The sequence below is a fragment of the Zootoca vivipara genome, chromosome 5 (genome assembly GCF_965207765.1).
Source record: "Zootoca vivipara chromosome 5, rZooViv2.hap1.1, whole genome shotgun sequence".
NCBI classification, from domain to species: domain Eukaryota; kingdom Metazoa; phylum Chordata; class Lepidosauria; order Squamata; family Lacertidae; genus Zootoca; species Zootoca vivipara.
In genome coordinates this window covers 63,408,863-63,436,401 of record NC_142588.1, presented here as the reverse complement: position 1 = coordinate 63,436,401, position 27,539 = coordinate 63,408,863, and the positions used below count along the sequence as shown (strand labels likewise).

Below are 27,539 nucleotides of genomic sequence, written 5' to 3'. Positions count from 1 at the left end.
CTTATATTAAGGAGGAAGGCATAAAATGGAAAGGCTTATCTGAAGGAATAGACTTCCCCAAGGCCACTGTATTAATCGTTATTATTTAAAAAACCCTGTCATACTTCAGTGCAATATTTTTGCCTCTCTGTGCTTTATTTACAGGTACATACCTTGCACCCCAAGTGTCATTTTGCAGCTCCTTTCACTCACGTTGGAGATACCTTTGGGGAGCTCTTCAATATCTGCTTTGGTTTCCTTCTCCGAGCAATCTGTTGTCATGAGCAAACTGGGCCACTTCACTGCTCAACACTCCCTACTTCCAGATAATGAACAAGTAAAAAAAACCAAAAACTGTCCCAATGCAGATCTTTTGAGTGTCTTCTTCCTTTCTTCCATCCATCAGGGGAATAAGTGTTTGCCTTTAGTGAGAGTAACTGAAGTCACTGCCTGTTAACACTTTTTCTTCCAAATGTCCTTCTCCCTTTCAAGATCACCGTCAGGATTTTGGTCATAGATGAGATAGTATGCTTCCAGTACTAAATTACTATTTGGGTCCAGAATTACTACCCAGAGTGATTCTGTGGAGGCAAATTTCTTCCATCTGATTCAGTGTTACCCCATCCTCACTCTTGTGTGCCCTTTATTACATAAAGTTTTATCTTGCAGCTTTCACTGTCCCAGTTGTTCACATGTGGAGGTCTGGGATGTGAATCGTCATTCATATTCAGCATGCAGAATGCAGAGCTGTGCCAGGGGAGTGCTGCTGGTGTTACTCTGTAGGTACAAGAAACAGCGGGACACCTTCCCCCAGTCCAACATATTCTCAAAGCCAGCACAAAGGTTTGGACTGGAGTATCAGCCAGTAGCTGTATTGCCACTGTCTTCGCTGCATGCAGAACATTGCAAATTGGTTCCAATCTGTTTTATTCAGTTTGGGGAGTGTGAGAATACTTTTAATGGTTTATGTCAGGTTTGGTCTTAATCTGGAGTCAGGTTTAAATATACTACCCTTGTAGAAGCCCTGTTCTCAAACTTGTTACAGCATTTCCCACTGGGTAAATGGGAGAAACCAGAGAGAAGCAAGACTTTGTTAAAATATAAAGATTAAACTCTTGCAACATTCTCATTCTACTATGTGAAGTTTATAGTATTAGATGCATACAATAAAAGTGGGCAGATAACTCAATGTAAAAGCATTTTTTTATTCTTCTCCCGGAGACCTCATTTTCAGATTCACCACTGCTTTTCTGATTTTGGTAATAATACTTCGTTCCACTTTGCTGAGAGCTCAGATTAATATACACAAAGAAAACCAAGCACCATTGTACTGGAGCCTGTGTTTTGATGTGCTGCATGTGGCTTTAGAATGTGTCAAAGAAAATAGCTAGCTTCCCCACAGACTGAGGAAGCAACGTGAGCACAATTGAGATATTCATCTAAAAACTCTGCTCTATTTTGGAGGAAATATTCTGCATGTACCATAAAGACTCTTCAGTATTTATGGAAAAGTCTTGTCACAAACCACCAGTAGCTAGAATGAGTTACAAAATAAAGAACCATACAATGGCAAGAAGCCAAATGAGCTCTAAAACAAGATTTACTCATATTCTACAGGAATATTTTCATTGGCCAAATATGCTGGGCTCCCTAGCTAAACTGGGAGTGAGGAAAGCACACACTTGGAAGTATAGTCCCAATGATCTTTCAACATGCCACTCACAAGTAAATGGATTTATTAGGATTCAAGGTGTTAAAACTCCCACTTGCTTTTATTTTTTATTGTTGGGGATTTTACTAAAAATGCTACATCCTAAGCATACAACATTCCAAATAACATTAAGAAAAAGCCATATTTCCAGTAGTCAACTGCATAATCAGACATGAGAGGTTTTGTTCAGATTTTATTGAAGCAAGCCTGCACAACTGCACATCTAAACATTATAAGAGGAAAAGAACTCCACAATTCTCTTCAACCACCTTTGGCCATTTCGAAGTGCTCTTTCATGGCTTGGAGACAATATTCACATTTTCCTATCTTTTGTTAGGAATATAGTCTGCTTCCACAAGAAACTTAGGTATTTAGCACAGCAGGAAGTTGAATTTCACTGGATATCGTCATCATCAAACATATCTTCAAAATCTAACAAAAAACAAGGCAGTGAATTAACATCATGCATATTAATTATTCTGATTTTTTAAAACCATTCTGAAGAGCTAAGCAATGATGCAAATCCTATTTCCCAGTAAGCATGGTTCTCTGGATACAACCCAGTGAGATATGTTGTTAGCCTTGGTATCTAATGACCAGTTTCTTAAAATGGCTTTCTCCATCCCACCCTGTTTTACAGATTCAGGTTCCCACAAGTATGAACCCATACCACTCTCTCAGCCACTATCACTTCTGGTTTCCTTAACATAGTTTTTTTGCCCTCTCTGTATTTGTGCAAACACATGTCTCTTCCATTCCTTAACTACCTTTGCAGGTGATGCACTTTGAAGCATGCAAAGGAAATACCAAAGCTCAGTGCAACACTACAGAAAACCTTCCCTATGTATGCCCCCTGCAATCATGGAAAGCCAAAGGAAGGATACTGTGTGCTGCTGGGTATCCCAGCAGACTTATGGGCACTTCCCCAAAAAGCGGATGTGTGGAAGCTTGCCCCGCATGTTCATTATAAGGGCTACTAAAAGTCACCAAAACAATATACTAAAATGGTTACCATATGGAACCCACCAAGTCACATTTACTAAGTACCCATGGGTTGTATTCAACTAAGTGTTATTTATTTATATCCCACCTTTTTCTCCAAGGAGCTCAAGGAGACGCTCATGGTTCTACCCCTCCTCATTTAACCCCCCCAAATAACTCTGTGAGGTAGTTTAGGCTGAGAAGCAGTGGTTGGCCCAGAGTCACCCAGTGAGCTTCATGGCCGAGTGAGGATTTGAAGCCTGGTCTCCCAGGTCCTAGTCCGACACTCTGAGTTGGCCCACTGAAACGAATGGACCAAAGTTCATCATGCCCATTCATTTCAATAGCTTTGCTCTGGAGTATGACCAACATTGGATGCAATGGAGTGGATATTCACCACACAGACTCAAAATTAGTCTCATCACACTAGCACTGGGCATTTCTGGAATAGCTATAAATAAATGCAATTTGAGGGATCAGCATACATTCTCCACACGTTACTATCACCATGCAGAAGAATTTCCCAGTAGTTTCTATTTAGCTGGCAACCCATTTAATAATAAAACTCCCCCCCCCAAAAAAAACCAAGACACCCAATTGCCCTGGCACATGTGTTTTGAGTTTAACAGATAGTTTTTTAAAAAAAGTCTCCATCTATGGCTTAACCCTCCCCTCCTGCTATGGAAACTTTGTTCCTCAAACAGGTTTTTTGCTTTAATGAAGGGAAGAAGACCCCTATGGTCCTCCTGACCTCCCACTTCTACCATCCCTGGCCATTAGCCATACTGGCTGGAGATGATGGGAGTTAGGAGTTCAACAATTCTGGAGGGCCACAGGTTCCCCGTACAGGTACTTTAATTTCTAAATGGAAGCTTTTTTCTAAGTACTGGTTAGAAAACCAATTTACAATCTGCTGGACAGTGGCTAAAATATACATGATGGGTTTAAGAATTAAATGTAACTAATACTTACTATTAAAGAAGTCTGCATGTACTGCCTTTTCATTGGCAGCTAAATCCATCAACAAACCTGTACTTCCACCAGCCTGAGAAATAATAGTATTTAATCAACTATAGCAGCAATATACAGAGAATCATTATTGCACTGTTTCATATACCCTTTCATCTTGGATCTCAAACTTCCAGATCTGACTGCCTATGATTTTCTACCTACGCCACTATACACTTTCATCTCCTGCAGCCCTTAGTGCAGAATAGTAGCCTAATCAGGCTTGACCCTCATTTTGTCCCTTTCAAGTGAAAGGATGCAAATAATCTTTTCATGCCCTAGGCTCCTTTGGATAAAGGTGCGGGGTAAATAATAGCAATAATGGGAAAGCACCTGCCCAGAAATAATAATGGAAAATGAATTGCACAGAAATCCACCAGGGCACCAGGAGATGCCCTGCTGGGGAGATCTGCAGAACAGCAATGGAACAGAAGCAATACCAAATGGACCTTGGATTATGCCAGATCCAAAATTTTCAAAGTTGACCCGATAAATAGCTGACTGGGAAAAGTTACTTGCCTGGCTGATGCCATTTTGGTACCAGGCAAAGATCATTTTTATTTCTCCCATCTTTTAACTGTAATTTCTTTTGTTTCTGCTATGTGTTTATGTATTTTAAATATTTATAAATCACCCTTCCTCAAAAGGAGCTCTGGGCTATGTACAACACACCCAAGTCATGATAGGTAACAGAAACAATCGGAGGAAAGAAAGACACATCATACATGGGCAGGAAAAAACATTATGGACAAAATAATTGTCACACACAGGAAAGAATAATGATTACAGAGGTTCTCACTTGAAGTTTTATTAATACTTAATGTAACAACACAAACAGAAATCATCAAGAATGCAGCTGTTCTATAAAGGATTATAAATTTAACTGGAATGTAACTGAAATTAATAAAATTTTGGAATGCAGAATAAAAGCTTAGGAAGCCATCAAATCTAGCATGTGGGGGACCACTTTAACTAAAATGTATAATTTGTATTAATAATTGTATTAACTGGATATGATTTGACATTGTTATAATGGGGCTATTATTGAAATAATATTGGAAAACTAGTAAAAACTTTTTTTAAGAGTAAAAGCATAATGCGAGAAAGGCTCATTATTAAAACACTGATCCAAACACTGATGATGATGAGTAAACATCAAACTAAAAAATGTCTTCCAACTGTTTCTGAAGAACAATGCAGGTGACATGTTCATACATTGCCTTTATATGCTTAACTTCCATTCTGTTTTACTGCATGGATTTTTAGTTTGTAACTTTTCCATAAGGCATCCTGAAAACTTAGTTTTAGGGCAGCAACTACTACTCGAAAGAAATAGCGAGGATGCAATGCTCACTTCTTGACAATGCACCCCATACTTTCATTTTCTCCTCCTCATAAGACTCACAGACAACTGGATCAAGTTGCTGGGGGAGGGGGGGATTAGCAACAAAAGGCTGAAGTTATTTTTGCCTCCCAGCAGTTTTTTGTGAGATATTCCTCTCTGTCTTTTTCAAAACCTCAGTATCATACAGGAAGCTCGAACGTGCCTGTGGATCCAAAGTGCAAGCATGGGAGGGGCGGGGACTGAAGGTTGCCCAAAAAATAAATAAATCCTTTCTCAGCTTCACACATATTATCACCGCATTTTTATGCCTATTATATTCTTTCAATATTTAATTGGGGGTCCCCCCCCCGGTGATTTATTCTGTTCATATTTTTGATCTGTAAGCCGCCTCGAGTCCCTGCCAGGGGGGGAAAGGCGTGGCACAAAAAATTAAAAACAAACACACACCCTCCCGCCAGCTTTAGAAACGTAAGAGGTGCCTTGCTGGATCAGGCCAAAGGTCCACCTAGAAGACCCTTGAGAGGCGCCCCCCGCCCCTACCCAGTCTCTCACTCAGCACCTCTCCCTTTACACCCGGGGAGGGGAACGAACCAGAGAAAGAGCCCAGGCCGCGCGGGGGTTTTAAGCCAGCGACAGCCCCGTGCGAGGCCCCCGCCTTTTGCACCCGGGGCTCGACCGCTCACCTCGTCGAGGTCCACGTAAGGCCCCGCGCCCTCAGGGAACATCTCGTCCACCGCCGGCTTCATGACCACGACCCTCTGTAAAGCTTTCCGGCCACCCTCCAACATCCGGTCGGAGCATGAAGCGGCTTCCGGTCTCTCTAGGCTCTCGGGAGGAGCGCCGTCTCTATGGCGTTCTTCTCCGGGCTCCTTTGAAAGCGGAGCTGGTGGGCGTGGGCGGCGTTTTTGGCTCCCTCGGAGCGGCGCGGTGCGGCGCGGCGGGAGGAGATCCAGGCAGCGCTTGGGAAGAAAGGGGAGCGACAGCAACTCCCCTTCTCCCCATCCCAGCTTTTAATTTATCCGGAGAGATAACTTTCACAGATTGGGCAAATGTTAAAGCTCACCTGGGAATACGTCCCATTGGACTCCGTGGGGCTTGAATCAGATAATTGAAAGATTTTGGAACGCAGGAATAAAGAAAATCATAATCAAACCATCAATTCTAGTACGCGGGGGGGGGGGGCACCTAATATAATTTGGTATTTGAATGATTGGTATTAGTGTGGTTTTTTTTTCTAAAAAAATGTTTAGGGGTACTCTCATTTCCCTACTCATATTGAAATACTGCCCCTCAATGAGGCCAAACTTAGATCACAAAATGTTTAGGGGTATGCATACCCCTGAGTCCCCCCAGAAAAAAAGCATTCGTGTTAGTAATTGTATTGTGAATTGGTATTGTTATGCTGAGGCTATTACTGTATTGGAATGTAATTGAAAACTAATAAAAAATATAATAAAAAAGAATGATAGAATTGGAAGGGACCATGAGGGTCATCCACTCTGACCCCCTGTGATGTAGGACTCTTTTCCCCCAACCCTAAAGTAGGGCTTGAACACACAACTCTGAAATTAAGAGGCCAATTCTCTACCAACTGAGCTATCCAGAGGGTTTTAGAATTTTACTGCTGAAAAGGTTTAAAAAGATTCGAAGAAGGTAGACAAAGGCGTGAAAAATGCCAGTGTGGTTACTTTTTTAAAAACCTCAAATCACTCAGTGTGTGGAACAGAATAGCAGGGAGTCAGAGGGATTGACCAGGATGACATGGGTTCCCCAGATGCCACTTTGTCCAGGGCACCTCAGACCTGGCAGCATCACTGCCTACAGCTATTCCTCAGAAGCTGCTTTATACTGAAATCAGACCATTGGTCCATCTAGTTCAGTAATGTCCACACTGCCTGGCAGTGGATCTCGAGGGTTTTAAGCATGAGCCCTTCCCAGCTGTACCAAAGTCATGGGAGGTTGTGGGACTTTTTGTGGGCAAAACGTACTCTACCACTGAGCCAAGTCTTTCTGATCCTGGAAGCAGTATGTAGTCATCAAAACTAGTAGCCATGGACAGACTTATCCTCTACAAATTAGTCTAATCCCCTTAAAAAACAGTTTTAGCCATCACTTCTTGTCATGGCAACTAGTGTCGTCTTCTTCTTTGGCGATCACTCGTAGCTCTGCGAGTGCGGCTTTCTATAGTGTAACCACGCACTGTGTGACAACCAATTGTTTTTATCTGTCCTAAATCTCCGACTTCATTGGATGACGCCTGGATTATTTGAAAAGGAGAAAAACTTCCTCCACATATGCATCATTTTATATTTTACTGCCATGTCTACCCTCACCCCTCCCCCCCCCAAACTAAAAGGATTCAGTTTCTCATAGTGGACTTAATCTAGCACTAATCTTGGTTGCTCTTTCCGAACTCTACAACATCCTTTTTGAGATGCTGTTTCCTGAACCATACTGTGTTTCTAATCGTAGTCTCATGCATTGTCATCACACAGTAGATTTATAGCACTATGGATACATGGGGCTCTAGAGAAAACATTAGAATCAAATAATTCTTTATTCTGCTTGCAAAAAAAGGTAAATAGTAAGTATAGTCTACTAAAAAGAACCCACACTAAGATTAACATTAGAAGTACCAGGAACAGAAGTTACGTATTTGATATAAAATAAGCAGTGGAATAACACAGTTGTTAGAAAAGCAATTCTGGTGATCCGTTGGCATTGGTAATTGTTGGGAATCGCCAAGTGAGTTAGTGCTCATGATCTGGGACATGATATCCAAGAGTACTTCCAAGAGGTTGATGAGCAAAGAAGGTCCTGGCCATCTCGTTGATTCTATGGTATGCTCCCAGGATACGGAAGTATTCCACATATGCCCAGAAATCGGTGGTTGTGAAAGGCCAGTAGGGCATATTTGCAGGCTGCCTGTAGGGGTCTAAAACAAAATATGCATGAGGTTCTTCTCCACTGATAACATTTAGGATTGAAGACTCATGCTACCTAAACAAGTACCTTTTAGTCACGTTCCCTGAATGGGGCTGGTGCTACCCTTTAGCACAGTCGCCTTAATAAACTATGCTGCTTACATCTGTTTCCAAACGTATTTATTCAAAGCAATTTAAGCTGCTGTTCAGAGCTACGCCCTTGTGGGAGAGAAGGTACAACAGGAAAACAGTCTCTGCAGAACGGATGTACTGATTAGTGAGGTTACAGGGAACCAGGCAGAGGGCCTTCTTGGTAGTGGCGCCCACCCTGTGGAACACCGTCCCACCAGATTGTCAAGGAAATAAGCAGCTATCCTATTTTCAAAAGCCATCTGAAGGCAGCCCTCTTTGGGAAGTTTTTAATATTTAATGCTGTATTGTTTTTAACACTTGATTGGGAGCCGCCCAGAGTGGCTGGGGAAACTCAGCCAGATGGGCGGGATATTAAAAAATACACATATTATTATTATAGTACGAGAAGTTGCTCTGACATCACAAGCTATATGTGGCATCCTTTAAAGGTAGCCATGGGCATGAAGGCAGGTCTTCAAGGCCCACTACCATATTGGTCCAAATATTAGCTGCCTTTAAATATTGGCCACAGATATATCTTTAAAAGAAATAAAAACCATGCCCTAAATCTCTGGCACTATCAAGTGCTTTTTACAATTTCAAGAGAACATGGAACCTCTAGTGTTTTTTCTCACCAGGCAAGTAGCACCACCTGTTGAGAAGGCTGGGTGATCCTTTTACCAAAACTATGAAGTAAATGGGAATTCCATGCAGTTTCCAAGGTCTCCTCTTAAATCACAGCTTTCCTATGTATAAAAGTGCTACTAGAGGCCACTCAAGTATTATACACACCACCTTGAGGTGGAGGGAGTGTTTCTGCTACATGAATATGCTGTTCATTGTGTTGAATGCTGGTTTTCTCCTCCACCTGATTGCTGCAAATGTTTGGGGAGAACGAAAGAAAAAGCAACCAGACCCCGAAATATGAAGTCATAGAATCCATGGTGGGCCTTTAAAGCATGTTATATGAATCCAAATAACCCCAGGAAAGTGAATAGTGCTACATAATATTTAAATTTCAAGTTCAGCTGGATGTGGCCATATAATTTAGCTTTAATCAACACGGTGCTGCCAATTTGATTAATGTGCTCTGGCCAGGGGAATCAATGGCCATCTGTCTGACTGCAACCGGTTCCATGGAGACCCAATTCCAGGATGCAAAGTTCTAGCTTCAGAAACTAGATGGAGGTAGCACTGTTTCACATCTGCAACTCCTGATTCAGGAGTGGTGCAGCCATCCTAAATGCTATTAATTTAGTATCATTGCAGATGGTGATATTTCATATGGTGATTTACATTCTGCCTTGCGAGCCGTTTCTTAAAAAGGAAAACCTTTATGTGTGTTTGTAATTTTGTGAATTGCAGGTTTTAATTCCTGTTCCTACTAAATGTTGAATTGAGGTTTTCTCGGGGGGTGTCTGATGCTGCTCAGTTTCTTTCAAATCTCCTCTGACATTTGATCAAACTTCACATTTGCAAGAATTCCCATTTTTAGACAAACTAGAGATGGGATTGAGTGAGACAACCAGAAACAAACAAAATCCCTTTACCTTCTTCATCCTCGATCGGTCTGGCACCTGTAATTACGGAAGAAATTCATCATCAGCCACTTGGTGAAAAGTCACAGTTTTACAAAGAGCTGCTGCTCCATCACCACAAATCTAATAAGCAGCTAAGTTTCTGGTTTTCAAAATACTGTAATAAAAGAATAGTGTTTCAACTCTCACTCACTACACATCAGGAAATTAAACATTAATTATATTCAAATGTTGTATCATATTCCAAGCATATTGCAATGAATAAAGTAATTGACAGGTGGGTGGTGGGTGGAATGAAACAATAAAGATATTGCAATAAAGAATTGCAATAAAGATACCTGTTTGTGTGTTCACCAAAATGCAGAAGCAAACTATGACCACAAAGATTAACTTCATCTTTCCTGCAAGGAATATTTGTGTCTGAAGTTTAACCTGTATGAATAATAATAATAATAATGATAATAAATCAAAATATAGAAAGCCTCAACCTATACATCTTTCTGCATAAAGTACACCTTTTTGTCTTATGGACAGTACACAACCCATTACATTATTAATGGCAAAACTTTTTTTTTTTACAAAGTAAAATGCTACTCTTTTGTTAAGCCCCCTACAAACATCTACATTTTGCATGAAATTTGATGCCCTGGAAACCACTTACTTTTGGGATTGGTTTTAACTTCAGAAATTACCTTCCCCTCTTTCTTTTAAATCAGCAGACGTTTGTAGCTTTGAGTCAGCCGCAAAATCCTGAATGAGCTTCTATTGCTGCAAAATAGCAGTACTGTTTTGAAGAGGCTGGAGGAGTGTTTGTAAGGGAAGGAACGTCACTTACATAGCACACCAATCTGACTCTTTCATCCTAACCTTGAGATGTTTACAGTGTGCTGCTAATATGAATTGGGTGGTAGAATATCAGTGGTGCAAAACTGCAAATCTTGGAAGTCTCTTATTTTTTTGCCATTTCACTTGTATGGAATCCAGGACCCAACTTCAGTCATCTTTAATATATTGTTGCGTAATCTAGTGTACCATACCTGATGTTAAGTGCTGTGTGTATGACTCTGCTGAGTGGACAGAAAATCTCAAGAACACTGGGACCGAATTAGCATTGTAGTCTGTAGTTCTCATTAAGCAGCATATCCCAGAATGAATTCCCAGCACTGTAGGGCACAGGAGCTAGTCAAGCATCAAGGTGTATCACTTAATCTTATATCCACCTATTTGCCATCTAAGGGAAAGGTTCTCCCCACTCCCCACAAACATAACATCACTGAAAGTATGACACAAAGGCAATTTAGTAATGCTCCCCCACAATTAACTTTTTAGTGACAACTAAAGTGAAGTACTTAATAATGTGTAGAAATGATTCTGGATGCATGAAATAGTTCTGTAATCCACACTATAATTTATTTTTCAGATAGCTATATTTTACATCAGTATGAACTGGTGGCAGGAAAATGTGATGTGCAAAGTGCCTGGATCTTTAAGTTTTATCTCACAAATAATTGGCATTGCTTGCCTTTATAACTCTCTGTTAAGATACGTCTGTTACAACAGTCAACTATGTAACAGGTGAATGGTTACTATCTACCCAGGAAAACATCCACTTGTGTTGTGGTCGCACATCAAGCAGATTCAAGGCAGTTTACAACTGGGGTCGTTTACAGTGGATTCTGCTGCCTTTGTGTGTTGGCCGACAGGACTGTAGCAAAACGGCTTCCACAATCCTGGGAAAGGTAGTTTGTTATGGGTGCTGGAAATTCTAACTCTGTGAGAAGCAAACTATAGTTCCCAGGATTATTTGGAAGAAACAATTTGCTTTAGATGGACTTCAAATGCGGATGTGATAATCAACAGCCTCTTGACTTATACTTTGCCCTTTCTTTGTCAAGGAGGGTTATTCAATGCATGCTCCAATTTCAGACCGAGTTTTCCAGTCCCAATGGAATCGGAACATGAGTGGAAAAGCACAATGACGTCACCTGCTGAGTAACTCTAGATGTGACAGGGAAAGGGGAAGGAGGAGACATGAGACTGATGCTAGGTGATTGCTCCCCATCTGCCAAAACATCTGGCTCCACCCTGGATCCCATATAACTAAGGAGTTGTTGGGTGCGATCTTTTCCTTCCTTTTCTTTTTGTAGTAGAACGATTGTTTCATGGCCTGTGCATCCATGAAGTGGTATAGTTGAATATAAAAGAGGGAAGATTCAGCTTCATCATGTATACTGTTGATGAATGCACACATCAGTTCCAGTTCGAAAAAGTGTATTAGTAGCTTACATACGATTGACAGCCTTTAGCTAAATAGAGTCTGAGAAGTTATAAAGTTGTATAGGTAAACACAAACCACAATCAAAGCAGGAGACAAGGGATGAGTGAAAAGTGGCTCTTACATAGAACAATTGATCAATTTTATTTTGCTTCTTCATTCTGAACCTCTTGAGCAGAAGTCTCAACTTGGCTTTTTGCTTGCCTGGCAAGGATATATGTAAATTCCTCACTAGGCATGCCAAATCAAATTCCACACTGGCTGGAGCGAGTCCAGACAGTACCTTCTGTACTCTCCTGTACCCTCTAGCACTTTTAATATGCTGAAAGCACACACGCTTGCTTGCCTCCCAAGGATCATCTGGAGCAAGCGACAGTGGTGAGGTGCCTTGCTCACAATCCATACAGTGGACAATGTCCCTATGTCACAATCTGTACTGTCCCACGACCCAGTAAGGATAGGAAATTCCAGGGAAGCCAGCCAATGCAGCGATCACGGTCCCATGCAGACACTGAAGCATTCAATAGCACACCATCCGCTGAAAGAACTTAGTATTCCCCCTCCTGGTATCACCTACAAAGCAGTTTCTTTGTTTAAAAGTTTACTTGTAAATATTTCAGCTCCATTAGCTGAGAAGCACATTGATCTGCACGATGCAATGAACTGGGCTCAGTTATGCAGTTGCAAATGTGTAAAAGCAGAGTAAAAAAGCAGAGAAGACATCGCAATCAGGAGCGGTATTTTCACCAATGAAGCCCTTGGGAGATGTCTCATTCTTTTGATTAGATTGTGAGCCCATCCTTTCAAATGGCTTAGAGAAGGTAGCAGTTTATCTTTTCTTCATGTGTGTGTGTCTGAGAAGGAGAGAGAGAGAGAGAGAGAATATGAGAGAAATTCCAAGCCACTTATAAAATAACTGCAACACAACAGGAATCAACAGGAATCAACATGATCAATATAATCTGAAAATTGCTAAAATCAGTTCTTTTGTAATGAGCCATGTTTGGGTTTGGGTCTGGGCTCTGGGGCGGGGAGAAGGTGGATTGGTATGTAGAATGTTGAGGGTAGGTGATGGGAGCCTGGGATGACAGTCAGGATGGTAGTACGGTATTTGTGAGCTGACAGCTGGAATAGGGAAAGGGAAGAGAGTGGAGGATAGAGGGTCAGCCCAATACATTTTGCTGCCAAAGATGGAGCAAGGGATCCCTCCCCGCCCCCCACCAACACCGCTCAAGGATATAGCATCCACAGCTGAGTTATTTTGGCACCTGGGAATTGAGCAATTCATTACTCAATTCATTGTGCAATTGTTTGATTTATATATTTTTAATTGTTTTATATTATCCTATTGATAATTTTTCAATATGGCTGAAGCTGGGACATGCCCTAGAATTTATTGATGAGTGTATGGGCTCATAACCCCCCCCTTTAAAAACAGTAAGGAAGTAACCAAATAAATATTCTTAAATGTGTTGGGAAAATAGGGTTGGCAAGCATTGCTTTATCATCTGTACAAGCTAAAAGATCAACATAATCATGCACATCCAGAATCAGGGAGCAACTCTACATACAAGCAGCTGGTGTAAAGCAGGGCAGTGTAAATTAATCCTAGGTGAAGTTACACCAGATCCAGATTCTGTTCAGAAGCGGAGCTACTGCTGTCTGAGCTAGCCTAAGCCTGACAGAGGGAAAACAAGCTTTTTAAATACTTGTTACACCATCCTTTCTGCCAGCTTAATTTATGCTGGGTTGCTGCATCACGCACCGAAACTGAACTGGGTAAGGATTCAGCCTGGGTACCCCACTCTCTGGTCCTGCCACACCCCCAGAATCCCGCCTTTCAGGGCTAAAATCCACCAGGCTCAGTTCAGCCTGAGATACACCAGTGTATCTCTCCTTCCCCATCTCATCTCAACTGGGATCCAGCAGCTGAGCCAAGCCCAGCTGATTGCTACTATTTTTATGTGGCAACCTGATCTGGAGCTAGAAGTGTAATTGCAGCCCTCAAGATAAATCCAGGCATCTCATCATTTGAAAAAAATCCAATGGTGCTGCTTTAGATGTTTGTGATTCTTCCTACACGGAAAGGACTTTGGTGGCGCGTGCCATATTTTGTTTCGAAATGTCACATCTTGGGGCAATCAGCAGCACATAAGTTTTATGTCTTTTCCCTGCCCATCAGTGTTTTCTCTGCAGAATGATCATGACGTCTGAAGCATTTTGATGCCTATTTTAAACAATCACCACTTTGTAGGGCAAGAGATGGTCATAGACCACAAATGTTTTATGCTGTCTGCAAGCGCCACCTACTGTATAACTTGTGAAATGAATGGCTATGAACTTGGAGGAAGGCTGCTGTAACCCTGGTGGCACTTTTGCTCAAGTTCTGTTTTGTGCTGTGTGACCGACATCCTATTGTATCTCCAAAGAAGCATTGTACACCCAGCCACCATACTCGCCCCACACCTTACATACTTTCACTCTGCTTCATCTTCAAATTGAACCACCATGGTGGTGGTGGCTATAAATAGCCATTTGAACATGCTATTGCCACATGGCTGGACCATAAAGATGGCTGATCGCCAAAGAAGTGATGCTTTTGAATTATGGTGCTGGAGGAGACTCTTGAGAGTCCCATGGACTGCAAGAAGATCAAACCTATCCATTCTGAAGGAAATCAGCCCTGAGTGCTCACTGGAAGGACAGATCCTGAAGCTGAGGCTCCAATACTTTGGCCACCTCATGAGAAGAGAAGGCTCCCTGGAAAAGACCCTCATGTTGGGAAAGATTGCACAAGGAGAAGGGGACGACAGAGGATGAGATGGTTGGACAGTGTTCTCGAAGCTACAAACATGAGTCTGACCAAACTGCGGGAGGCAGTGGAAGACAGGAGTGCCTGGCGTGCTCTGGTCAATGGGGTCACGAAGAGTCTGACACGACTAAACAACATCATCAGACTTGTCAGTGTCAGCTCCCAGCAGAGCCTACCTGGTTGAGCCCTGAAGCATCTGTGATGCCTGATCTATTTCGCCTGTTACTCTTTGGCATTCAGAGGACAGTAGGAGGGTTAAAAAGTGCTAAAAGAATGTGAGTAGTGTATTCTTGCTCTGGGAAAAGTAGCCTTCAGTAAACCAATGGCAGGTTTCTTGTCTTAAATTTTGCCTGCACTGCTAGCAGATTGTGATCATCCTTCCTGTAAATCAAGACTGGACTCCCCTCAGCTTGTAAATCCTTGCTTCAAATTGCTGTTTCATTGCAGCAATTCTCTTTACCTTAAAACCATAACAAATCTGCTTAAATATCTCTAATAACTACCTGGAAAGTACCAGGGTGTCTGACAAAAGAAATCCATCATTTGTTTAGAGAGATAGCATACCATTTTTGATTAACGTATTATTATACCCTCCACAGTACCCAGTCATAAAGTTCTTGGTACATAACAGAAAGCGGAAAAGGCTTGATAGTGTTGAATTTCCCTCCAGTAAGCTTGAGCAGACATTGCTAGTAAACAAAGCTGGTTTTTATGAGAAATGTTATGATTAGGGACTGTGAACTCACCGCGAAGTTCCCAGAGCACTATGGCAGATGGACACCAGCCTGCACCTGTAACATCTAAAGGATCACATGGTGTGAGTAAATAACCTGGTTCCTTCCCATCTGGAAGTCACCATCGCTAGAGTAGGATGGGATGTAGCCACACAGAAGCAGGTCCAATACCATTCTTGTGATGGGAGATGGGAGACCCAATCAACATGTGGTGAGGAATGGAGACAGTGAGTATGGTCCTCTTCCCTCCCTATGTTGTCCATCTGAGTAGAAATACATGTATAGGGTTGGATCCTGTCTAAATTACTTGAACACAGACCTTATTGAAATCAGTGTGACAAGTTAGTCTCGATGATTTACCTTACATCCCATTATATTCAAGGAGAACCAAGTTCAATGTAATTTACTCTGGATCCAGCCCATAGACCTACATGCTTTCCCTAGGGAAGTTCACCCGGCGCCTTCACTATACACCTTTAGGCACCAGGCAAAAACATTCCTTTTTAACCAAGCCTTTGCCTGATGTGATCTACATCCTATACCCTTTTTGAAATTCTGGCTCTTTTTTATTGGATTGTTTTTGTTTTGATTTTATATATTTGATATTTTATGTGAACCACCCTGAGACCTTCAGGTATAGGGCAGTATAGATAGATAGATAGATAGATAGATAGATAGATAGATAGATAGATAGATGATAGATAGATAGATAGATAGATAGATAGAGATAGATAGATAGATAGATAGATATAGATAGATGACCAGGGTTGGGCAATTTGCAGAAAAATCAGGTGATAGAGAGAGGGAGAAAGAGGTCCCACCTATTGTTGGTTCTGAATTCCGTCCACTGCCTGTATGTGGCCCCCCAACAGAAAAAAAGGTTGCCCACCTCAGCATAGAAATATGTCATAAGCTGCAAAGGAAGATTGGATGTTTTAGTCCTTATACAAGTATTGCAACCATCAGATTCTACCAGTACCCTGAGATTTTTGTAACAGCTTGTGTTTTCCTTCTACCCTGAACTGCATGGCAAAACGTCTAAGAGGATAGTCATACCAGGCAGATGTCAAGGCAGCAGTCGGGAGCAAGTCAGCAATACCTCACAGGGTGTCAGTGAAGTTAACTCTCTATTCAAAGCAGCAAAACAGCTCTTTCCAGAAACTCTTCCCAGCAGGTCTTGCCTAGTGAGGCAGTTGTGAGGGCTGAAGATCCCCACCTTCCCACAGCTCCCTAAGTCTTCTCTCCCAGGTCTTTCCTAAGCAACCTGAGATTTCTCCACCCTCAGCTGTCTGTCTCTGCTCCACCCTCTTCATTCCGCTTCAGGAGAGGGGAGCTGGTCACAGCAGGAAGGGGAGAGTTCCTGGCTTCTTCAACAGCTTGTCTCCACTCTGCCTCTTGGCCCTCCATCTCTCCAGCCTCCAGTTCTGCCTTGTATTCTGGACAGCCCTCTGCATAGCCTCACTGCACCCTGTTATTTCTTCAGCTTCCAACATCCTCCTCCTATTCTGCTCCCTCTTCTCGCTTTGGCCACTCATCGCTGTCCCACCACCAATCTCCTTGGCTCTAAGTCTTCTTCCCTTGGGGATTCCTCAGCTGGTATCTCCCACCACTCCTCTGTATCCAGCCAGTTCATGGCAACACACTGGCAGTTACCTCAGTCCCTCATCTGTCATGATATCATTCCATATTTTTTGTGCCAGCAATTCTTTCATCTGCTTTTAGCCTTCACACAGTGAAATTGGCTATACTTTGAGGTTATTTTATTTCCAGCATCTCTCCTTCTATATTAAATTCCCAACAGCATCATCTGAAAGCCTAACCATTTCCAGATATCCATGGTTCTTCAGATCTCTTTCTGGTTAACAAGCTCATTGAAATAAATAGGCCACGGGGTTGCTGGGCCAAAAACCTGCATGCAGCTGAAGGTGTGACAGCCTTCCTGCAGGGTGAGAAAATTCTGAGACAGGGAGCTGGTTAGAGCTTCCAGCTGACTGCAGAGCAGACCAGGTCCTCCTAGAGACCATCACACACCTGCCCCTTTGCCTGCTCTGACACTACTGACAGCAGAAGCAGCCTTATAATGCTATACCATTGGGTCCATCTAGCCCAGTATTGTTGACACTGAAAGGCAGTAGCTCTCCAGGGTTTTGGACAGAGGACATTTCTAGCCCTAACCAGAGATTGAATCTGGAACCTTCTGCATCCAAAGCATGTGCTCTACAAAGGAGCTGCAGCCCTCCCCCTCATTAAATAAATACTAATTTGCAGCTTGTTGTCCTGCTTGTTATCAAGCTCTCATATCTGCTGGTGGTCTGTTAAGAATTGTTTTAAAAAGAATTGGACTGATCTTAAGGATAAATATTGATAGTACCATGCTTTAGATATATGGTGACCCAAGATGGTCTTATTCCATCATGTTTATCCTTGGTGGTTGTTTTAATTAGCATAGCTTAATCCAAACCATGTGAGGCCTGGCATTCGAGCCCTGGATGAAAAGGTGTTTGGCCCATTAATGTGGAGACTGGGGCTAATTTGGGGGATGGGCAATTCCATTTCATACCAAAGTATCTACTAAAAATGAATGGTTTGGCAAGTGTGGGGTCTGCAACTACAGTGGTACCTCGACATCCGAATGACTCGACTTCTGAAGGTTTCGACTTCCAAAGTCGGCAAAGTCTTGTCGCCGTGCAGTTGTTCTGCGCCTGTGCAGAAGCGGCACACGCGGTCCACGCATGCGTAGAAGTGCAAAAATCGCACTTTGCGCATGCACAGAACGGGCGCTTTGACAACCGAAGACTTCGACTTACAAAGAGCGCTGCGGAACGGATCGTCTTCGTAAGTCGAGGTACCACTGTATGTGGTTTTTTTCCTAGGAGGTAGCTCCTGGTACAATTTTGTCCTATTCATAGCCACAGGAAACTGCCTCTTATCAAGTCAGACCAGTCTAAACCAGCCTTTGCCAACTTGGTGCCCTTTAGACGTTTAGGATTACAACTCCCATCAGCCCCAGCCAGCACAGCGAATGGCGAGGGATGATGGGAGTTGTAGTTCGTTATCTGGAGAGCCCCAGGTTGGTGAAGGTTAAGCTATACCATTCGTTCCCACTGCTCATTTATAACCAGAGATATTTCTTTGCAGACAGTTCCTGTTCCTGTAATTTATCTATTATTTCACTAATGGAGGAACTTCCTTATTTTCCATCCCCTGACTCATTGTTCACATACTTATGGTCATCTTTACAACCATGAGAAAATCAGATGGATGACTGCAATTGCTAATATTTATCCAAGGTAGACAGGGATACTTCTCGAAAATACTTCAATTGCTTTCTTGAAACCTCAAGTGATCACAGCTGCTGCATTTATATCCCGTGCTTAAGCATCTGGTGTATATTTGTATTAAGAATTAACAGACAAGTCCTCCCAACCTGTGGAGAAATAATAATTTCCTCTACTGCAGATGACCAGGCTCTGAGTGCCATGCTCATGTAGTCAAAATAGTACTACACAGAGAGAGCGGGGGCAGGCATTAGCAAGCTTATGAGAAACCCAAGGTTTGCCAAAACACAGAATATTTAGAACTAGCGACTGCACTCCTGCTGGCTCTACTTGCCACCCTTAACCCCCTTAAGACCTTGTCATACCCTCCACTTACAGCTCACCCAAACCGCCCCACATCTTAGACCATAGCTGCCAAGTCTCCCGTATTCCCCGGGAAACCCCCGTTTTTCCAGCTGTTCCCAGCCGAAAAAACGGATTTTTTTGCCCCCCCCGGTTTATTCTGCTTGTAATTTGGTACATCACAGGTCCCAGTTAGGACTGTGAGGCTATTTCCCCAAACCACAGCCACCTCACACCAGATGCCCTGTGGGGAGTTCAATTGAACAGCCGCTCCCTGCAGAAGGAAGGGTTGCAGGCACCACCCACCAGCTGATAAGTGGTGAGTGCTGGATTAGTTGGCCCCTCGGCGGAACTTGCTCGCACAGCGGGTCCTTGCAGAAAGCAGCTTTGCCAGCCCTATGCTTGGTGCTAGGGAAGTGCTAAGCGCAGGTCTTGCAAAGTGCATTGTGTGGTGCTTCCCAAATGCCAGCTGCTCCAATCTGCTGGAGCTGATCTGGTGCTTCCACCAGCATGTTTGCCCCATGCCAACCTCAATACCACCTTGTGCCTCCCTTGAATGCAGCAGCAGAGCAGGCAACCTGAGGTCAGGTGAGCGCCAGCTCCCCAACCTGTCATCTGATACTGAATAAGGAAATACTCTGGCCAGAACCCCCCTGACATGATTTTATATCTCCTCACATAGATAAGTATATGACCTGGCGTGTAGCAGTCTTTGCAATTGCTGCTAGGAAAATTAGAGCAAACTATATAGCCAAGATAGCCACCAACTGTAAAGGAGATGAACTTATTTGACCCTATCCACATCAAGCTATATTCTATCTTTATAACCAAACACCAAATAAAATTGTACATTGTATTAATTAACATTATTTTTAATGTTATGATTTTAGCCTATAAATTGTATTGTTTAAAGTCTTAACCTGTATATTAAGGTATTTCTATACAGTGGTACCTCGCAAGACGAATGCCCTGCAAGACGAATTTTTCGCAAGACGTGATGGTAACTTGCAAGACAAATTCGTTTTGCGAAAAATTCGTCCTGCGAATCGCGGTTTCCCATAGGAATGCATTGAAATTTAATGAATGCGTTCCTATGGGCAAAAAAAAAAAAATTTCAATGCATTCCTATGGGAAACTGCGATTCGCAAGGTGAATTTTTTGCAAAACGAATTGACTCGCGGAACGAATTAAATTTGTCTTGCAAGGCACTACTGTAGCTCTGTTACAGTAGGTAATGCTTTGATAATATAAATGTTTTAAGTTCTTTGTATTAATCTAGCATATTTCCTTTTAATTGTTGAATTATTCTGTGTACATTGCGGCAGCCTAATAATAATAATAATAATAATAATAATAATAATAATAATTTATTATTTATACCCCCCCCCCATCTGGCTGGGTTCCCCCATCCACTCTGGGCAGCTTCCAACAAAACATCAAAATACAGAAATCCTTCAAACATTAAAAGCTTCCCTAAACAGGGCTGCCTTAAGATGCCTTCTAAAGGTCTGGTAATTGTTGTTCTCTTTACCTCTGGTGGGAGGGCATTCCACAGGGTGGGTGCCACTACCGAGAAGGCCCTCTGCCTGGTTCCCTGTAACTTGGCTTCTCGTAGCGAGGGAACCGCCAGAAGGCCCTCGGCGCTGGACCTCAGCGTCTGGGCAGAACGATGGGGGAGGAGACGCTCCTTCAGGTATACTGGACCGAGGCCGTTTAGGGCTTTAAAGGTCAGCACCAACACTTTGAATTGTGCTCGGAAATGTACTGGGAGCCAATGTAGGTCTTTCAGGACTGATGTTATGTGGTCTCGGCGGCCGCTCCCAGTCACCAGTCTAGCTGCCGCATTCTGGATTAGTTGTAGTTTCTGGGTCACCTTCAAAGGTAGTCCCACGTAGAGCACATTGCAGTAGTCCAAGCGAGAGATAACTAGAGCATGCACCACTCTGGCGAGACAGTCCGTGGGCAGGTAGGGTCTCAGCCTGCATACCAGATGGAGCTGATAAACAGCTGCCCTGGACACAGAATTGGCCTGCACCTCCATGGACAGCTGTGAGTCCAAAATGACTCCCAGGCTGCGTACCTTCAGGGGCACAGTTACCCCATTCAGGACCAGCCCGCCTCCTGTCCCCCACAAACTCCGCTGTCCCTCCACACCTGCCCGCCTCCTGTCCCCCACAAACAGTACTTCTGTCTTGTCGGGATTCAACCTCAATCTGTTAGCCGCCATCCATCCTCCAACCGCCTCCAAGCACTCACGTGGGACCTTCACCGCCTTCACTGGTTCTGATTTGAAAGAGAGGTAGAGCTGGGTATCATCCGCATACTGATGAACACCCAGCCCAAACCCCCTGATGATCTCTCCCAGCGGCTGCATGTAGATGTTAAAAAGCATTGGGGAGAGGACAGAACCCTGAGGCACCCCACAAGTGAGAGCCCAGGGGTCTGAACACTCATCCCCAACCACCACTTTCTGAACACGGCCCAGGAGGAAGGAGTGGAACCACTGTATAACAGTGCCCCCAGCTCCCAAACCCTCTAGACGGTCCAGAAGGATGTTATGGTCGATGGTGTCAAAAGCCGCTGAGAGATCCAGCAGGACTAGGAAACAGCTCTCACCTTTGTCCCTAGCCCACCGGAGATAATCGAACAGTGCAACCAAGGCAGTTTCAGTCCCATGATGAGGCCTGAATCTCGACTGGAAGGGATCCAAATGGTCCGCTTCTTCCAGGGGTGCCTGGAGTTGTTCAGCAACCACTCGCTCGATCACCTTGCCCAGGAATGGAAGATTTGAGACTGGGTGATAGTTGGCCATATTGGCCGCATCTAAAGATGTTTTTTAAAGAAGCGGTTTAATAACCGCCTCTTTCAGCAGGTCTGGGAAGGCTCCCTCACAGAGAGAAGCATTCACCAACCCGCAACTCCCTCACAGAGAGAAGCATTCACCAAGCAGCAGCAAGAACAGGCCCATCTGCTTCATCCAACCAAGTCTCCGTTACACATGCCAGGTCAAGTCCCCCATCCACAATCAAGTCATGGATAGCAGTGGTCTTATGGATCTTTGACCTGGCATTGCACAGCAACACCTTCAGTTCCTGTGGGTATCCCTTGCTGATTCGAGTATCCATCCGGTCAGGACCAGACCCGGAGGCAGGGATAGTCCTCAGACAACGACTAAACCTGCCTCCTCGGTAATGACATGGTCTGGTCTTAGCGTAACTCCTCCTCCTACCCGTGATCACTGAGATCGGTTGTCCCAGTGCATCCCCCCCCCTGTGGAATCTGCCCCAGCCATTTTTTTGGCTGGGACCCACTCCCCGGCAGCCCTGACCCCTCCCCTTAAAATCAAATTTAAAACCAATACAGAAAGCAACCAAACAATAGCCTTTGGCTATTTGCAATAAAACTGACTGAATAAGGAAATAAATACCTATGGATGTTGTTTGTATAAATCTGCACTATTACTCATCTCTGCAACTCCCTTTTCCTCCTTTGTCCGGTGCTGCTATTCATGCCTGGTCATGCCTCCATAGGGATGGTTTCAATGTAAGGAAATGTGAGACTAGGACTAGGACTAGGAACAAAGAAAATATTTGAAGAAGGGATATTTCTAAAATTATAAAAGGATATGAAAAATGAAACACTTATGAGAAAACTGCCAAATCACCCAAGCACCCTGTGGGCTTCTCAAGTAAAGGTACCCCTATATGAAAATAAGGTTGTTTCCATGTAAGCACAGTCTGCAGGAAGGTTGTGTTTATAAGCAGAAAATTGAACTTCAGCTTAATGAAGAACATTTGTCCCCAGCGGAACATCTTGTCAGCTATAATAACTCTCCTCAGCCTTTATGACAACCCAGAAGAATTATCTTCTAAGAAATATGATCAAAAGACCTATAAAAAACCAAACGAGGAATTTACTGGGAAAGATTCTAAAAGTAGGAAAATTAAGGGGGAAATACAAGAAGAGTGAACCTACCAACCATGAGATATAAGTGTGACTCAGTCTATTGAGTCTGACGTAAGTGACTTAAAGGCAGACTTATGAAAAACCTTCACAATAGGAAGACTATCTGCTTTTCATTACTTGGTTTAGTCTCAGGAGCAGATTGACCATCTCGCTAACCGCAGCTGATGTAACTCCCTGCTGCTTTGGAATGGGGAATGCCAATCTGGACACAATGCCAGTCGCCAAATGGAGGAGGGTTGCGCAGCCGTATACAGTGGTACCTCAGGTTACAAACGCTTCGGGTTACAAACGCTTCAGGTTACAGACTCCGCTAACCTGGAACTAGTACCTCGGGTTAAGAACTTTACCTCAGGATGAGAACAGAAATTGCGCAGCGGCAGCAGCGTGAGGCCCCATTAGCTAAAGTGGTACCTCAGGTTAAGAACAGTTTCAGGCTAAGAACGGACCTCCAGAACAAATCAAGTTCTAAACCAGAGGTACCACTGTAGTAGAAAGGAAGGCTCAAGTCTGGGGGGGGGGATTCAGTATTGTTTGTTATTTCAAAGCCATTTTGAAATGGCATGCAGTGGGGGTGAACAAATCCTCACTCTGAAATGTATTTGAAGTCATAGTAGTTTTAGTATGCCATGCTCTGGTCCTAACTGCACTACAAGGAAACAAAAGCAGTGCTTTCAATAGAGCTTCCTTTCATATAGGAGATATGATTAAGAGAAACCCTAAATGGACTTTAATAGCCCCGTTTCCAGAACGTTCTTCCCAGGAAAGCTCACCCGGTGCTGCCCTTGTCGTCGTTTCTGTGCCAGGCAGATGTTTTCCCAATTATTTTGCCAGAAACAGTGGATATTATTAGTATTAGATTGCAATTTGCTTTTTTAGTAAGAAGTGATGCATACATTTAATAAACCTGATCTTGGGACAGGGAACAGCTGCAAAGCAAAAGCACATTCGGTACAACAAGTTGAATCACAATCAATAAGTCAATCATGGCTAAATTAGACATAAGGGCAAATATATAACTTCCACCACATTGAGGAGCATAAAGGAAATTGACTTATATTGAATTAAGATTGTTGGCCCATTCATCTATTCAGCTCAATACTGTCTGTACTGACAAGTGGCAACTTTCCAGGCAAACAACCTTCCAAGCCAGAGATTGAGCCTGGGATCTTTTCCATGCAAAGCATGAGATCTTGCAGGGTGGTGTTTTGGTATCACAATGCCCTGTGTTTATTTACCCCTGCTCTGCATTAGTGGAGATGGGGAGATGCAGGACATTGTGACATCACAATAACTGTGTATGGTGGAATGGAATGGAATGGAATGGAATGGAATGGAATGGAATGGAATGGAATGGAAGAAGAAGAAGAAGAAGAAGAAGAAGAAGAAGAAGAAGAAGAAGAAGAAGAGGAAGAGGAGGAGTTTGGATTTGATATCCCGCTTTATCACTACCCTAAGGAGTCTCAAAGCGGCTAACAATCTCCTTTTCCCTTCCTCCCCCACAACAAACACTCTGTGAGGTGAGTGAGGCTAAGAGACTTCAGAGAAGTGTGACTCGCCCAAGGTCACCCAACAGCTGCATGTGGAGGAGCAGGGAATCAAACCCGGTTCACCAGATTACAAGTCCACTGCTTTTAACCACTACACCACACTGGCTAGGGAGGAACTAGATGTGCGGTTGCCATGGTGTGTGTGTGTCTAGCTACACAGTTACCATCATGTATTGTTTGACCCTAAGGCTGGTTTTGACTGTATCCATTTAAATCAGAGTAGACCTACCGTACTGAAATCAGCGGCCTTGAACTTACGCACATTAACTTTAATGAGTCTACTCTGAGTACGACTTACCCAGTGTGTAAACTTCCTTGTTCACCTGGGGGAGGGGGATGGAACGCAACCTAATAACTCATTTTTACAGCCAGATCTTCTAGGATTTTCATTTTGCTCTCACTTAATGAACATATTTGTTTGCATTAAAATAGAGCTAAATAGCCCTGATTGATACCAGGCATTACGCAACAGCCAAGAAGCATTTATTAGTTGAATAGTTGGTGACTTGCTGATCAAACATTACAATTAAAATCAGAGTTATTTAACTCAAAAAGGTATACCGAACATCTAATCAATTGACAGTCATAACAATAATAATGAATGATTAATATACAATTACCTAAGCTCATTACCCGGGTAATGTCAATTAGCTGCCCGAATTAGCTCAGGAGAAAAGCTCACATTTGTTAAAAAAGGTTCAATAACTTCTTGCAGCAATGACAAATTGCCCCCTGTGCAGAGACATGGATGGGAATCCTAATGAGGCCAAGATCCCTGCTGAGGTGCCCTGCAATTGCCTCATAACCATTTCATAACTTACTCTTATGCTGTGTCATGTCAATCAGCTTAGATAAATAAACATGGGGAAAACAATCTGGGTATCTCTCGGAATACCGAGCTGGGAGACGCTTACCAGTGTAAACATGGAGGGTGGGAAAGCCTTTAAAGGTCTGACCCTGATTTCCAGGACTTGGACCCAGACTAGGACTGGTTACAGAGGAGAAACTGTGACCACATGGCTTGAAAGCACACACTCCAAAACACATCATTCTTCCCTTCCCACCGCTGTTAACCAGAAAAAGATGAGAGACGGGATCAACTATCGAAGGTCAGGCCCCGAGGCTAAAGTATTTTAACAGGGGGAGGGAAATGGTTTCAGTTTGAAAGAAAGAAGTAAGTAGTATGGAGATTCTTCTCTGTGGTTCTTGAGCGGTAACACAGGCTACATGCACACTGCACATATGTTCATAGCATGATGATACCACTTTAAACTGTAGTGTGTCAAGTGTGCAGGAAACTGTTAGGAGACCCCTATTCCCTTTCCAGAGCTACAATTCCCAGAGCTCCATGTGAAGAGGTATTGATTATTAAACTGCTCTGGGAACTGTACCTCTGTGAGGGACATAGGGGTCTCTTAACAGCTCTCTGCACGCTTAACAAACTACAGCTCCCAGAATTCTTTGGGGGAAGCCATGGCTGTTGAAAGTGGTTTTAGAGTGTTTTAAATGCATGGCACAAATGTGGCTACAGTCTTTAGAGATTTTAAGGAACATCAAACACAGACCTGATTGTTCCTGCACATCCTATACCTTGCTGTTCATCTGGCTGCTACACACCATATATTTAATGTGCATGGAATCCTGGGAACTGTAGTTTGTCAAGTGTTCTAGGAATAATAGTTCAGTGAGGGGTAAACGTCTCAGGATTCGTGTGTGTGTGTGTGTGTGTGTGTGTGCGCACACACACACACACACACACACACACACACACACACGCTTTAAATATATGGTGTATGCAACATTTTTGTAGAGTTTGGATGAATGTCAACAAGTCTTTGGACTGCATGTAACAAGCCTCTTTGCTTTATTCAACTAGCAAACCAGGAAGTCTTCCATTAATTATAGCTTCCCATATAATCTGAGCTGGGAAGCTACAGTTAATAGCTTTGGAACAAGTCAGGATCATATTAAACCAACTTCAGACCACAAGTTTAATAACCTGGCTTGCTCTAAAGCTTTTAACCATAGTTTCCTGGTTCGGATGAAATGGGAAACTGTAATTAATGGAAGCCTTCCTTATTTAGTTCCCCCTCATGTCAAGGGAGGAGTGAAGTGGCTGCATATAGAATATGGACAAAAGCTTTGTTTATAACTTGGGTTATTAAACTAAGATATGATCATTCAAAATGGTCTTTATATCATTGTGAGAAACAACACCCTTAAAAGCTGTATAAAAGGTAAACGGACCCCTGACAGTTAAGTCCAGTCGTGGACGACTCTGGGGTTGCGGTGCTCATCTCACTTTAGTGGCCGAGGGAGCCGGCATTTGTCCGCAGACAGCTTCCGGGTCATGTGGCCAGCATGACTAAGCTGCTTCTGGGGAACCAGAGCAGCGCATGGAAACACCATTTGCCTTCCCACCAGAGCGGTACCTATTCATCCACTTGCACTTTGACGTGCTTTTGAACTGCTAGGTTGGTAGGAGCAGGGACCGAGCAACGGGCGCTCACCCCATTGCGGGGATTTGAACCGCCGACCTTCTGATCAGTAAGCCCTAGGCTCTGTGGTTTAGACCACAGCGCCACCCACATCCCCTATAAAAGCTCTATACATGTGCTATAAAAGCTCTATACATGTGCTATCTATAGCCCTAGTTGGGCTATAGATGCCTGTTAGAAGCACACAAGTGTTTGAGGTGCAATCCCTTTCATCTGCGAAGCATCTCTGCTCTGGTATTTTTCACAAATGCAGCTGCTGCTGCTCAAAGACCACGCTGTATTTCTTCAGCATGCAACTCTGCAACACATCACAGCAATTAGTTATAATTATATGGGGAATGGGTGATGTTTGAAAGGTCACACATTGTTGTTTTTTAACCCATGTAAATAGTCGGAGGCAGTAATGCTTCCGAATACCTGTTGCTGGAAACCACAATTAGGGAGAATGCTCTTATGTTCAGGACCCGCT

General features: G+C 43.2%; 2 protein-coding genes across 2 annotated transcripts; both read right to left on the bottom strand.

The window, feature by feature from the left end:
- Window positions 1-1,870: 1,870 nt before the first annotated feature.
- On the bottom strand, window positions 1,871-5,818 carry COPS9 (COP9 signalosome subunit 9). The gene is made up of 3 exons (XM_035134054.3): window positions 5,708-5,818; window positions 3,644-3,716; window positions 1,871-2,122 (listed from the first exon to the last, which is right to left on the bottom strand). The coding sequence occupies exons 1-3, from the start codon at window positions 5,810-5,812 to the stop codon at window positions 2,085-2,087; spliced, it is 216 nt and encodes a 71-aa protein (XP_034989945.1). The 5' UTR covers window positions 5,813-5,818; the 3' UTR covers window positions 1,871-2,084.
- A 1,744-nt stretch (window positions 5,819-7,562) lies between these two features.
- Window positions 7,563-10,046, bottom strand: OTOS (otospiralin). The gene is made up of 3 exons (XM_035134150.3): window positions 9,957-10,046; window positions 9,631-9,657; window positions 7,563-7,959 (listed from the first exon to the last, which is right to left on the bottom strand). The coding sequence occupies exons 1-3, from the start codon at window positions 10,012-10,014 to the stop codon at window positions 7,775-7,777; spliced, it is 270 nt and encodes an 89-aa protein (XP_034990041.1). The 5' UTR covers window positions 10,015-10,046; the 3' UTR covers window positions 7,563-7,774.
- Between the last annotated feature and the right edge of the window lie 17,493 nt (window positions 10,047-27,539).

What these genes read in the sequence shown, in the direction of transcription:
- OTOS (XM_035134150.3), bottom strand. Translation starts at nt 10,014, where the DNA reads ATGAAGTTAATCTTTGTGGTCATAGTTTGCTTCTGCATTTTGGTGAAC. An exon ending in TTTGGTGAACACACAAACAG is followed by an intron (nt 9,658 to 9,956) that starts GTATCTTTATTG and finishes CCGTAATTACAG; the next exon opens with GTGCCAGACCGATCGAGGAT. An exon ending in ACCGATCGAGGATGAAGAAG is followed by an intron (nt 7,960 to 9,630) that starts GTAAAGGGATTT and finishes ATTTTGTTTTAG; the next exon opens with ACCCCTACAGGCAGCCTGCA.
- COPS9 (XM_035134054.3), bottom strand. Translation starts at nt 5,812, where the DNA reads ATGTTGGAGGGTGGCCGGAAAGCTTTACAGAGGGTCGTGGTCATGAAG. An exon ending in CTTACGTGGACCTCGACGAG is followed by an intron (nt 3,717 to 5,707) that starts GTGAGCGGTCGA and finishes ATTATTTCTCAG; the next exon opens with GCTGGTGGAAGTACAGGTTT. An exon ending in ACATGCAGACTTCTTTAATA is followed by an intron (nt 2,123 to 3,643) that starts GTAAGTATTAGT and finishes GTTTTTTGTTAG; the next exon opens with ATTTTGAAGATATGTTTGAT.